This window comes from Mixophyes fleayi, chromosome 1 (genome assembly GCF_038048845.1).
Source record: "Mixophyes fleayi isolate aMixFle1 chromosome 1, aMixFle1.hap1, whole genome shotgun sequence".
NCBI classification, from domain to species: Eukaryota; Metazoa; Chordata; class Amphibia; order Anura; family Limnodynastidae; genus Mixophyes; species Mixophyes fleayi.
This window is the reverse complement of record NC_134402.1, coordinates 211,560,125-211,575,221: the sequence shown is the minus strand read 5'-3', so window position 1 is coordinate 211,575,221 and position 15,097 is coordinate 211,560,125. Positions and strand designations below refer to the sequence as shown.

At 41.1% G+C, this 15,097-nt stretch overlaps 1 protein-coding gene across 3 annotated transcripts in view; it reads right to left on the bottom strand.

The window, feature by feature from the left end:
• Window positions 1–15,097, bottom strand: part of CREB3L3 (cAMP responsive element binding protein 3 like 3) — a 169,832-nt gene that overhangs the window by 5,686 nt on the left and 149,049 nt on the right. For 2 of the 3 annotated variants that reach the window (XM_075204863.1, XM_075204864.1), the window contains exons 7-9: window positions 7,690–7,758; window positions 7,385–7,475; window positions 1,366–1,462 (exon numbers count right to left, since the gene is read on the bottom strand). In XM_075204863.1, coding sequence (XP_075060964.1) covers window positions 1,366–1,462; window positions 7,385–7,475; window positions 7,690–7,758 — 257 coding nt within the window. The remainder of the gene's footprint in view (window positions 1–1,365; window positions 1,463–7,384; window positions 7,476–7,689; window positions 7,759–15,097) is intronic. The other variant, XM_075204865.1, reaches the window with a different exon arrangement.

Here is a 15,097-nt window from a genome sequence, read left to right as displayed (position 1 = left end):
TGCTACAGAGTTACACTGGACTGAATAACAGTTCCTTTTTTCTCTACCTTTGATATGAGACATATGTATGCTGGATAAGATTATAATTTATATACTATTATTATCTTAACCTTTTAGTACCAAATATACCAATAGATAGGTACAATCATTGTTTATGATTCAGAAATAATAACAATATCCATATGAATGGCGGTTTGAATATTTTTATAGAGAGGTATTCAAGACAATTTAAAGGATCTACAAAGTAGCAATTAATTTATCCTGCTAAACTTTACGCTTAACATTACACACAGCGAGGTCTTGGTGGCTTACGCTGCCATTTTAATACACTATACGGTTTGCACTATATCATTATCACAGTTCTTGTTTTCAACTATTCGCTACTCGTCCATTTCAGGAATATATTGTAAACTTTTTTAATAAAGACTATGTTTTTATAAATCTATATATCATTGTATCACAGATTGCCCCAACTAAGCATGTTTTCCTCCTTTTGCTCTTTCCAATTAATGTCAAGCACACATAAGTAGGGTGCACCACCCAATACTGCTGAATTTGTTATAGGCAGATATAATTATATAATGGGAATGTGATATGCTGGTGCAGTGGCAACAAATGTAGCAAGACCCTATAGTAACCACATGGGCTTCTGTTGCAACAGTTACAGCATAGTAGAAGAATACTTACATGTTTTATATAGAATGAACAAGTAAACAGAGTTAGGTATACATAGGAGCCAGATGGTAGGTACAATCAGGTGCGCACTTGCCCATTAAAACACCCCCCACCCCCTACTTCTGTGTTTGAATTCTAGAGTGCCGGGGATTCACCCTGCTGTTGCCATAATTGTATGATCACAGGCGGAACAGGAATTGGAACTTCTGCAGTTATAGACATGCTGGAGTTTAAATTTTCATTGGTCAGTGGTTAGAGTTTATGTTGAGCCATCAGAGGCTCACAGTCATAGCTTACTGCCAGGCAAGACTCTCTGTGTAATGCAAATTAAGAAGGTCACTTGACCTGGAGACATCAGCAAGATGGCCTAAAGTGTAAAGAAGGTGACTCGGGAAGAGAAGGAGTCTGTCATATAGAGAACTTCAGGAGGAGGCAGAGATATTTTATTAAAAAAAATGTTTTAAATTAAAAATTTCTAACGCTCAGTAGTCAAAGTGTAAAATGTACGTGAATGGGATAGTTTTACAAAGATGGCAGTAGGAGAAATGGTGGTATGACATAACACTGTATATGCCCCCACTTCAACCACACCTATATCATCTGAAGAGCTGACATGATTGAGATGGACAATTGGAGGCTGACATAAAAGTACTACAAGAATAAATTTGAGTATAGTAAATTAAAATTTACCTCTGACAGGAACGAAATCATTGCCCTCTTGGATTTTGTTTTTTGTAAATTGGCTCACAGAGGGGAAAATGATGAGCGAGAAAGACAGCAGTAGTACCTGCAAAGGAAGAAGATATTGAGATAACATCCTGGAGAAGAAAAGTTGTACAGTATAACAAATACTATGCATACTATTATACTTAATATTACACTGGTAAAAGAGATGGAATAGTTTTTGGGAGAATTGTTGTGGACTTATTTAGGAAGATCATGTAAATTACCAATGATGTAAAAAGAAGGTTGAGGACAAGGATATAGAAATTATTAGACAATGAAAACACATATTAGAGGGGGTTTTGCAATAATTTAAGGTACCCATTTTTAAAAATTCCCATATGATGCATCTTACTGGAATTGTAAAGCAATATATTTATATAAACATTTCAGCAGAAAGGCTTACTTTACATTCTGTGACAGCAGGAGCGCCACACTTAGGCAGCTGCCGAGGACATTGAGCTATGGAGGGTGGCACTGTGGGCAAGAACACAATAATGTCTCAGAATGAGTGTGTGTGGGGTTGGCAAGTGAATATTTGGGGGGAGGATGGGCAGTAGGCTGAAACTTTGCTTAGGTCGCCTAGGAACCTTTCACAGGCCCTGTGTGACTGTGTCTGCTACAAACAGAAGGAAAATAGACCATTTCTCTATCCTATCTGAGGGACACTGCTTACCTTTCTGGGGGACGCTGCTTACCATGGGCTGCGGAGGGGAGCTTGGGGAGTTGGCACTTAGCTAGTTAACTTTGTTACATGTATGCTGACTGACCCCTCCCTCTACCAACCCCTGTAGCCCCAGTTTGAATCTAAGTGCCCAAGGAGTTGGGCTTATATTTTACAGCTAGTAGTTTTTTATTTATTTATCATTTTAATTTACTTTTTATTGTTAGAGGTTTTAACTATAGGTGGATCGGTGGAGTGTGCTCTATATATGGAGAACACACTCCTTCTTTGGTGCTTGCAGCGACACTGCTTTGTTGGGGAGAGAGCTGAACGGCTCTCACTGACATAGCGCACAGTGTCTTTTTCAACAGAGTGACATCCGGTTTATTCAAACCGCTGTCACTCTGACAGCCTCCCGACAACCGGCGCTGCCTTCACAGGCATAGAGCGCGGGTTCTCGGAGTGGTGGCGGACGCCATCTTGTTGGGGCATATCAAGTTCCCTCCTCATAGGAGGGGGGAATCTTAGTCTGGCTGCATGATCCAGCAGGGCAGGAGCCTGGACGCATCAGACGCCGGAAACTGGTCACATAATGCGGTGTCTGCTCTGAGTACACCACTGATTAGGAGCAGTAGCAGAACAGAGTCGGGGGGAGGAGCTGAATAATATAGAGCTCCCCCACCCCTGACATGCACATGAGTGAGCCCGATCTGTGCGCCAAAGGAAGCCCGGAAACAGACTTCCTCAGACTGAAGGGACACTGCTGACTGACTCCTCTCCTGAAAGTGCTTAGCTGGAAGGCTAAGTACCATTATTCTTTATTATTTACCTTTCTATTCATACTAGATAGAAGGTTGTTGTTATATGGTGCAAGTAGTAATAATGAAAAACATTAGTATTCTACTTAGCCATCTTTAGCCACTTTTATTACAAGTTACAACTGTTACTGTGATAGATTAGTTGCTATACTTGTATTTATTCAGACTATATCTTGTGTGACTGTTTCTATTACATTGTGTGGGATTTTTTTTATATGTCAGGGAAGGGAAAAGCTCCTCTTACAAAATATTGTTCAGCATGTAAAGTTAGATTACCTTCTGGACAAAAGGAGCCAGGGGCACTTTGTACTTATTTTGTAACGGGGTCACTCACTACAAAGGCCCAGTCTAGTGTAATTCCGATACCGGAGAAACCAGCATGGGTAACTTTCTTGACACAGTCAGTTACTTCCCTGGCTCAGCTTCTTACTAAGTCCACAGAGTTAATAGTGGCCTCTACTGTTAATCCAGTGGTTTCTGAACAAACAGCCCTTCCAGTAAGTGTGGGAATGCCTGTTACGGCTCAGACATCAGAAATAGCGTGCCAGGTCTATCATCCCTGCCCACAAATCCAGGCTCTACCTCAGCTTGGTTCTTATCATTGGTCAGAGGCCTAGATAGGTTAAACAAGTTGCTTGAATCTCCAAAATCTGGACTTTCAAGAAATAAGAGACTTCGGTCTACAAATCCTCTGTTATCCCCCTCTGATTCTAAAGGAGTATTCTGAAGAGGAGGGCGAACCCAGTTTTGAATCGGACTCTGCTCTTTTCACAGACCCTGAAGAATCCTCTAAGAATCAGGGTGTTGATGATCTGGTCCTAGCAGTAAGGCAGGCCTTGGATCTTACGGATTTAGATGAGCCTAAATCTTCTGATCAGGGTCTTTTCAAAAAGGTTAGAAAGCGCGCTATCCGTTTTCCACCATCTGCGCAAGGGCAAGAAACCCCCTAGCAGTAGCTGTTGACGTCATGACCATGCCATGGGCCTTCCGGTTGTATGGATATAATCTCGATCGCGGTAAGTCAGGGATTTTCCCTTCTCTGACATATAAAAAAAATCCCACACAATGTAATAGAAACAGTCACACAAGATATAGTCTGAATAAATACAGGTATAGCAACTAATCTATCACATTAACAGTTGTAACTTGTAATAAAACAAGTAAACAAGTTGTAATAAAACTGTGTCCCCCAATACCCATGATTCACCACGTTCTCAGATGGGTGAGACAAGGGGGACTACCGGTAATCCTAGTGGCCCCTGCCTGGCCGCGACGAGTGTGGTACGCAGATATAATCTCGTTCACGGTAGGTCAGGGATTGCGTCTACCACTCCGAGACGACATTCTTCTCCAAGGCCCTTTCCGATATCAAGACTTGCCTTGGCTGACTTTAACGGCATGGCTGTTGAAGCCAGCCTTTGGAGGTCTAGAGGTTTCTCGCCTAGAGTCATGAACACACTGCTGCGAGCTCGTAAGCCAGTTTCGGGTTACCACCGAGTCTGGTTGGTGTGAGAAGCGGCTCTGTCATACTTCGTCGTTTCGTCTTTCCCATTTTCTGGCATTCCTTCAGGATGGCCTTGAGGGGGGTCTTTGATTGGGTTCCTTAAAAGTGCAGGTGTCAGCTCTTTCGGTTTTCTTTCATCTTTCATATTAAGACTTTCCTGCAGGGTATCTTGCATATCCAGCCTCCTTACGCTCCGCCTACAGCACCATGGGATCTTAACTTGGTGCTCGATATGCTAAAGGGTCCTCCTTTTGAGCCTTTACGTTCAGCTGATTTAAGTTTTCTTACGTGGAAAGTAGTTTTTCTTTTGGCAATTGCATCGGCCCACAGAGTGTCAGAGTTGGGAGCTCTTTCCTGTCGGGAACAGAGCGGTTCTACGAACTATTTCATCATTTGTTCCGAAGGTGGTTTCGGCTTTTCACATGAACCAAGAGATTGTGGTTCCAGTGTTTCAGGGGGGAGAGTCATCCTCCAATAGGTATTTCATGCAGAGTTTAGATGTGGTCAGGGCGCTTCGAATTTATGTTAGAAGGTCTTCTCAAATTCGTCGCACTGACTCCTTATTTATCCTTTTTGACTCTCATAAAAGAGGCTGGCCAGCCTCAAAGCAATCCATTGCAAAATGGATTATTACAACTATCAGGCACGCTTATATCAGGGCTAACCGGCCTGTGCCAGGAAGACTTACTGCCCATTCCAGCTGGTCAGTGGGAGCGTCTTGGGCAGCTAGAAACGGGGCCTCAGCAGACCAACTTTGCAGAGCAGCCACCTGGTCCTTGGTCCATACTTTTACCAAATTCTACCAATTTAATGTCTTTGCGTCTGCGGACGCCAATTTTGGCCATAGTGCTCTACAGGCTGGCTTGTCAGAGTGGTCCCACCCTTAGGGGGGCTGCTTTAGAACGTCTCCATGGTAAGCAGTGTCCCCCAGATAGGATGATAGAGAAAAGAGGATTTTTATACTTACGTTAAATCCGTTTCTCTGATTCCATCTGGGGGACACTGCGATCCCTCCCTTCTGCTATTCTGCTGTATGTTCTTGGGTGATTGGCCTATTTTCCTTTATAATTTCCTTTATAATTAAACTGAGGCTACAGGGGTTGGTAGAGGGGAGGGGTCAGTCAGCATACATGTGACAAAGTTAACTTGCTAAGTGCCAACTCCCCAAGCTCCCCTCCACAACCCATGGTAAGCAGTGTCCCCCAGATGGAAATAAAGAAACGGATTTAACGTAAGTATAAACATCCTCTTTTAAAGCACCACCATTATTCTTGTTGTTTTTCCTGAGTAGACCACCTTCTTTATGTATCTGCAAAAACTGTTCCTGCACCACCTTCATTTACATTTTCCTTTAATATTACAGGTAGTATTACTTTACTTTCTTTTCAGACATTTTGTTGAAGGGGAGAGTAGAACAGACCAACAAGGATCATCCATAGCTGCCTTCTGCATGAAAACAAACTGACTGGAGATCATTTCTGGAAATGCCAAAAATGTGGGTCCAAAGAACAAATATGTTTTGTGAGGAAGCACAAACATGAACTAATATGTCAACACGGAGGCAGCTGCAGGGAGTGCAACATTTTGCATCACCCGATGGCAAGACCTGGCCGAATGTTCTGTTCCATGCTGAATGTGAGCTAGGTGCACCCATGGGCCTCAATTCACATGTAAAAATGATATTTCATTTTATGCATCAAGGGTTATTAAATAAGATTCAATGGGTGGAGTATGTACATTTAGGGAGACATTCACTGTTGAGCAGAACTAACCATTTTTTTCCTTTTAAAAGTACTTGATTTCTATACTTCTTTGTAAGAGGTAGAAAGCAGGTGTCGGCCTATGCTTACTACTCAATAACATATCATTTGCACCTCCGTGACACACTTAATACTGGAAAGTGCATATATGAATGCATTTCTAACAGTGTAGCATACAATAAATACTGTCTTTGTGTACTCTCTTGATTTATGTAAAAATTGGGCAATCTTTAGGAGAAAAAATGTAAATGTTTCAATTAATGAAAGGGTGGTCTTAAAGTATTTCTAGGCAGGACTTTAAAGAAATATTGTTATGCTTTCACTATGCACATTTCCATTGAGGGGCGGATCAATATTTTCCTTTTAGTGGCAGGGGGAGGGGATATCAATTAATCCAGACTACCCCCTTCTTCCCTCTCCAGTCTCAACCCCTCCCCCTCTCCAGTCCCAACTCCAGTAGGCCCTGTGGTTAACTAAAACATTATATAGCTATACAATCACAACAATAAGAGCAACAAATAACATGTCTGCTCTATCAGTACACTATTCCCCTTCATCACACTACTGCCCCCTTCATCACACTGCTCCCTCTTCATGATACTGTTCCCCTCATTACATGTGCCACTCCTTAAACTGTGCCCCTCATCACACTGTGTCCTTTATTATACTGCCCCTCTGCATCACACTGTCCCCTTTCATCACACCATTCTATTTTACTCATTTTCATATGGTCTTATTTTCTTCTGTCTTTTTCTTTTCTGTCAGCTGCTCCTCTTAGCGCAGTGTCCCACTGACAGCGTCGGGATCTGATGGTGACGTCACGCCCGGCAGTAAATGAGGAGGAGGGAACATGGAGTGAAGCACTGTGCCATCACACTGAAGGTACCAGAGTGCCAGGGGGGAAGGGGGTCGCCCCAATTGTCCCCTCCCTGGATCCGCCCCTGTTTCCATCAGGAAACCCACAATAGGTCACAAAGGGCATATTCATAACAGTTCAAGAAAGAGGAAGGTATGTGCATGTGCACCTTGACATGCACAAGTCAAACAAGTAGGTGCAATTTCTAAAATGATGTGCACTGGTCACCTTTATATTTTGAGGTTCATAAATTACCTCTACTGTCTTCTACATATAACATAAAAAGTATTTTCACCTCTACTTTCCCGCACACAACATGTATACAGAAAGAAAAATGCAGAGGGAGGAAAACTCTTAAGAGAATAAGTAATTAAGTGACTGTACACTAACTGCCACACAGGTGCCAGTCTGAGCTGCCTTTCCTGCAGACTGGGAGACCAAGGTCTGAAGCTTGCGCAGTTGTTCAAGAAGGGACCTAGGTACACAGAAGATAAGAAGTTACTGGTGGATTTTCAACACAACCTATATACATAATCAACGTTCACTTTTACAAAATGCTCCTTTTCTCATTCTTCCAGTCTGTCGCTGCATCTAACAGATACTTTACTTTAATGAACTCTCTAGTAGTTCCCTACTCATTTAATAATTTCATAATCAAGATAATAATCATAATCAATGTAATCACTTACATGTTGTGTTTTTCCAGCTGCAGAACTTTGCGCTGAAGCTCCTGATTCTGGGCCGTGCATGCAGACATCCTAAGAAATACACCAAGAGTAGATATGTAAATTGTGTATTGCAAGTTTATTCTACTCTAGGCAAGTCACAATGATGACATCCTTCACTCAATAACCACATGATCATTGCAAGCAATATAAGACAATAAATATATATAAAAATATTTCTTAATTGTTTTTTTTAATTTATCATGTCTAGAAAATAGCAAACCACAGTCTGTTTTACATATGTTCAATTTATAATGATTAGACAGCTTTTACTTGACCAGTGAAGGCACAGAATACTCATACTTGCCTAGTCTCTCTGAAAATGTTTGGGAGACTCCCAAAATTCATGGAGACACCCAGACTCCGAAAGAGTGGGCCTCTCTCCAAAGTCCCAAATACTTCACTATTGAAGTGGGTGGAGGCGGGGCAAATTGCACAGCTGGTGGGCGGGGTGCATTGTTGGCAAGCAGGGCCGGACTGGAACTAAAAATCAGCCCTGGCATTTAAAGTACACAGGCCCACCTCAGTTCTAGTAGGAAATAAACTATGTGCCGAAGTGGGCGTGACCACATTGTGTAGTGGGTGTGACCAACATGGGGCATTGATACAAACATTATAATAAAACATTACATTTATGAGACAGTCACACAAATTCAGGACTGCCCCACCAGATTCAGGACATTTGGCAGACTGTCCTGCTCTCTCCTACCTGTCTTGGTCACTTTCACCACTTGTAGCAGCTGGTTTCTTTAACTAAGTTCTTTCTTGTCTTGATCCTGGAATATTGGATGCCCTATTTTAAAAAAAATATGGGTACACGAGATTTAGAAAACTCCAACCAGCCCCGGTGTTAAAACAATAGCACTCACGTTTTATAATTAGGCCTCCCTCCAGTCCAAATAATAATATTCACATTTAATAAGTAGACCTATTCCCCTCCAACCAGACCCAAAATTAAATTGACAGTATACCCATTTACTCAAAACCCATTTACCTCCCTCCAAACAGTCCCAGCAATAAATTAAATAGCATTAAAGTTTAATAAATATAGCCATTTTTCACAACCATCCATGGCAATAATTCATATTCACATTTAATAAATAGCCCTCCTCCCCAAAATCAGCCCCATATTCAATTGATAGCCCTAAACCACCCCAGCATTAAATTAAAGGTCCCTTCCCCTCACCTTAAATAATTAGCTCCCACCTACACTCCACCATTAAATAGCCTACCTCCCACACTATATTAAGATTCTCCCTTTCCTCACATATTATATTAAAAAACTGCGCGCACACATACATGCACACTATATGAACATGGGGACACACGCATACTCTATGAACATGGGGCCACACATGCACACTATAGCCACATGGGGCCACACACAATAGCCACACAGACACACACTGTAGCCACACACAAACTAAGTGAAATGGTTCCGCACTACCTTACCTAGTGTACATTACTGCCTTTGGGAATGGTGATGGGGTGTGTCCCAATCCCCAAGAATAATAAATGGTAGATAAAAGATTATTTCCCAGGCGCAGAAGTAAATTGCTGAAATGTTGCATAAAATAAATTTATTTTGAATTAGTGGACTGGATTTGTTGAAACTAATCCGCATAAGCATATAAAGACAATCCAATTGGAAGTGTGTGTTCAGCCACAATGTAGTATAAACCAAGAGATTTGTTCCATTAAATAATAAAATACAGCAAACAATCTCTAAGCTGTTTAGTGGAATGGATTAAACTCAGACTAGTACACTTTGAAAAAGTCATCCAATGCTGTGAATGTTCGATATCCACACACACACACAAAATAGTCAATAGACTGGTGCATAAGCAATACCGTTTGTGAGTGCCCGAGACTGTTCAAATTTGGAAAATCCCGAAATAATGCAAGTTACTGGTGTGCACATTACCATGCTGACAACCGCATGACAAGTGGTAATACATAACACATCCACTGTGTTGCCTATAACTGCTATATCATACCTCAATAACTTTGTATGACATTTTCTGAGCACATCAATCAGTACCACACTATGTAAGGATAGTTAACAAAGGACACATCTGCACGCGTATAATGAACTACAGCAGTGCTTTAACAGACAAAATATAGAAAAAGGGGGATAAACCGCACTTCCTAAATGGTGGTGTGAAATGCTGCCTTAAATGGAAATACCTTGTGATAAAGGGGGATCCCTTCCCCCTTAGAAACAGATATGGCAAAATGGTATAACCTGGCGCAAAAATGGAATATGAAACAGATGTAAAAGATACAATAAAAATGATATATCACAAATGGTCCGGACCAATAATAAGTTATAATAGCGGGACATAAAAACCATATAGGCAAGAAAAAAAACTCCTTTGGTGTCAAAGGAGTTTTTTTTTCTTGCCTATATGGTTTTTATGTCCCGCTATTATAGGTTATTATTGGTCCGGACCATTTGTGATAAATCATTTTTAATACATTTTTGTTGTATCTTTTACATCTGTTTCATATTCCATTTTTGCGCCAGGTTAAACCATTTTTGCCATATGTACAGCAGTGCTTTGACATTTTTTTAAAGATATTTACAAGGTTACAATGTTCTCCTAAAACGAGGTACCCTCGTTAAGGTATTGCATATATGCTGCTGTTAGGTTATTCAATGATAGTACCCCACTCCCGTTGCACACTTTAGCCACAGACACACATACACTATAGACACACAGACATACACTACAACACTTACCTTGTTACATCCTTCCTGCGCGCTGCTCGGCGGACGTTGAGTCACTGACAGTCGCCTATGCGAGTAATCACATGGGACGGCACCTGTCATGTGCTGCTGCTCGGCAGGCATGTTGAGGACCGGCCCTCCTGACCATCGGCCCTTCTAGCATTTGCCAGAAGGGCCAGATGGCCAGCCCGGCCCTGTTGGCAAGTATAAAATAACAGCACCGTTTATCTTACATATTCAGCAGTAATAATTATCAATAGTCGATGGCCCATTGCATCCTCAAAATGAAACGGTCACTGGACTGTTATATATTAGTATTATAGGTCCCTATAATTATTTATGTGGGTGCTGTGGGAAAGAAAAGTCTATAGAGACTACAGAATTGTGAACAGGAAATGAGTGCTACCTTTATTTTAGCTGTGGCACTTTCACCTTCTATTGGTCCTCTCATATGTGACAGCCATCACTGGCAAGGACAGTGTTAAAAGTGAGAGCACAAAACTGCCATACCCAGACAAAGCAGGTGTTTTGCTCAAAAGTTTTCTTGTTTGTGGGTCCCATCCACACAAGCCTTTATCTTACATTTAAGCTTTGGTGAAATGTTGGATGCTTGCAGTACACAATTGGGGGTTGTGTCACCCGTGCTGAAATAAATAGCCTCAAGCTATACATATGGGAAGCTCTGTGCAGCTGATCTCATCACACATGCCTGCTGGACTTTTTTTCCTTCATTTCCCTTCACAACAATCCCCACTTATGATTTATCTAATATTCTGAAATTACTGTGATTGGCAAATGTAGTAACTAAACAAAAAGGGCAGTAGGAAGAATAGACTTGTGACTCTCACATCAATGGCATTGAATCACTTTAAAAAACAAGAAATTTAGTGTCAAACAAGAACCAAGGCAGCATGGATTTGCTGCTGGGAAATCATGTCAAAGAAATCTATTGGATTTTTTTGTCTTCTTATTACTCTTGATTTATATAGCGCTGAGCTAATTAAGAAGCACTGTACAGAGAATATGTTATCATTCACATGAGTTCCTGCTTACAGTCAAAATTTCCTAACATGCTCGCACACACAGGTCCATTTTGTTAGAAGCTAATTAACTTGAGATGTCTCAGAAACAAACTTTGGAGCCACACAAATGCAGTGCAAGCAGCCCATAATATTTGCAAGCAGAGCCCTAACAACTTCAAAGCAGGGTTTAGCTCAGATTGCGAAAGAACTGTTAGATGTAGCATTTGGGATGGAGAAATTCCATCAATATACATATGGGCACCATCATCACCATCATCATCACCATTTATTTATATAGCGCCACTAATTCCGCAGCGCTGTACAGAGAACTCATTCACATCAGTCCCTGTCCCATTGGAGCTTACAGTCTAAATTCCCTAATATACACAAACAGAGAGAGAGAGAGACTAGGGTCAATTTTGATAGCAGCCAATTAACCTACTAGTATGTTTTTGGAGTGTGGGAGGAAACCGGAGCACCCAGAGGAAACCCACGCAAACACGGGGAGAACATACAAACTCCACACAGATAAGGCCATGGTCGGGAATTGAGCTCATGACCCCAGCGCTGTGAGGCAGAAATGCTAACTACTTAGCCACCGTGCTGTCCATACTAATTGTACATTCCCATCATAAGCTTCTGGAGGATATTAAAAAACACCCGTTATTACATGCTCAGAGAGGACTGCACTGTATACTCCTTAATCTTTAAAGGTATGACTTTTCTAACAGTTAATATCCAGGAAAAGATTTACTTAGTGCAGATGCTCTAAGAAGCTAACTTACCCAATTCTATTGAAGTAGAAAATGATATTGAAATCAATTAGTACAAATACCTGCCTATGTCAATGGATAGGCTAAAAGTAGTATAAACATGCACCAAGAATGATAATGCAATTCAAATTCTGAGAGCTAACCCAAATATAAAAAACGTGACCACCTTTTTCCTGAGATAAGCTGTTACAATCTTAAGGGTGTCTGAGAAAAGACATAATGGAAAGAGTTGACTTCTCCCATACAGGACTAGAGGGATGTTTACACTGTGCATGGGAATGTGTGACCTAGAATCATGCAACCCAAGGAAGCATCACAATCACATAAAATTCCTAACACACCTTGGTCAAAAGATGGCACAGATTTGTGACCTTTTATACCAATTTCTGGGATGTGGACTACTTATAAGATAGAGGAGCCAAAGCACTGACTACAAAATTAGAAGCATGCCTTCCAAGGTATGGCACTTACATTTTTCTCTGATATTGCAGCTCAGTTTACGTAAGAGTAATTCAAGCAAGGCTGCCATGAGGGGTTGGGGTACTATTTACCCGGGCCCGGGTGTGCCAGGGGGCCCGGGACTGCACTGCCGACTATTGTAATTTTTTTTCTTGTTTTTTTTTTAAGCACTTTTTTTTTTCAAAAACTTTTTTTTTATGCCCCGGGGATGGGTGGGGGGGAAGGGGGTGATTTTGTGCCGTCCGCGGTGCCCGGTCCTTCTTGCGGGTCTGCCGATGTGATGACGTCACGTGAGAGTGCCTTGATGTGCTCTTGCGTGACTTTGTGGTCCTGCTTGTTTTTTGCAGCCTGTGGCCGCACCTTTAAGGAGCGTGGCTTAGTGATGGGAAATCTAGTTCATTTTGAAGATTAGTTCATTCTGATCTAGTTCACACAAAATATTAGTTCAAAAGATTAGTTCATTTCACTTATTTGACTCAGTAGTTCATTTCACTCATTTAGTTCATTTAGCTCATTTCACTCATTTGACTCAGTAGTTCATTAGACTCAGTAGTTCATTTCACTCATTTAGTTCATTTAGCTCAATTAGTTCAGTTAGATTACTAGCTCTGGAACACTGCTGAGAGAAGTGATTGGAGACATAGATCTAGTCTATTGCACATACTGTAGGCATATCTACTACTACCTCATTAGATTAGTTATAGTCCTGTTAAAATGATCCAATAATTATAAAATGTCAGATCATTTTTAATATTTTAAAAAGGGCAATCACTTATACAAAAACTAGTAGTGACATGTTGAGCTCTGCAAAGTTAATTGCATTGTCATTATTATTTATTGCTTCCATAATATGCAAATGAAAAAGTCCCAAAACAGACATCACGTCACTGGGGGCAGGGCCAAAATGGCGCAATTCATGAAGCCCCACCCCCTACGCCAATAACCCGCTCCAGGAACTCCCAGATGTACCCAACATAATGTTGACGATTATGACTAATCAGCTTCTGTCATTTATCTAGCAGAGTCTATAAAAAGGCAGAAAATGATTAGTTGCTATGGGCAACGTTTTCACTTTATCTCTCTTGAAGGTTTAATACATCTCCCCTGTATATATGGTGCAGTAAACAGAACTACAGTATATAGCATGCAGCACTCAGCAGTGCACTGTGTCTTGAGCTGACAGGGAAGGGAATGTATCCTATGACTCATGAGCTAAATGATTGAAATGATTCGGAGAGTGAAATGATTGACAGAGTGAAATGATTCGGAGAGTGAAATGATTTGCAGAGTGATTTGCAGAGTGAAATGATTCGCAGAGTGAAATGATTCGCAGAATGAAATGATTCGGAGAGTGGAATGATTCGGAGAGTGAAATGAACTAAATGAACTAATGAACTCCTGAGCAAGGAGAATGACTCATGACTCATAGTCAGTGATCAGCTCCTAGGAGTCTCACACAATGTCTGAGCACAGCAGTGCCACCTTTGGCAGTTTAGAGGTACTGACTCATGAGTAAAATGAAAGAGCTGAATAAAAATAAAAGAGCCAGTGTGAATGAGACAGTGAGTGAGGCTGCTGGAGCTGCTCGGATTTGTCTCTAACTCCTCCCACTTGTTTTATTTCCTGGTGAACTAATCTTTGCCAGAGCTGTGAACTAAATGAATTAGTTCACTTACCATCACTAGCATGGCTGGCTTCGGTGCAGGCTGCAGCATCCACATTTTGCCTGCTAAAGGCTAAATCCAGGTCAGTGTAGAGTATAAATAAAATGGTCATAGCCAGACTGGAGACAGGCAAAATGTTCATGTTCTCCAGTATGGCTATAACATATAGCCAGACTGGAGGACATGAACAGAGTCAACAGTAAACACGAAAAATTGCTTGTATTACATCTTTGCAGCCACACATTGGCTCTGCTGCTAAGCACTAGACAGTTTGCACAATTTCAGGGAGAAAATCTTTTTCTGGTTACTTAGACAATGGAGACTTGGGGCTAGATTTACTAAACTGTGGGTTTGAAAATGTATAGATGTTGCCTATAGCAACCAATTAGATTCTAGTTATCATTTATTTAGCACATTCTACAAGATGACAGCTAGAATCTGATTGGTTGCTATAGGCAACATCTCCACTTCTACAATCCCACAGTTTAGTAAATATACCCCTTGGTCATTTTTGTATTTGCTGTAAATACACTACTGCAGGTGTAATGCACGTTCACAGTAACACGAGATATGGAAATCAGCTTTGTAAAATATTTTGCAAACACCATGATAGAAGAATGTGGAATTATTTTCTTGTCCTTCTGAGGCTCATAAATAAGTTTGGCAATTACTTTATTATAAGAGAAGGCATTCACATTCTCCTAGATAGCATATAGAAACCTT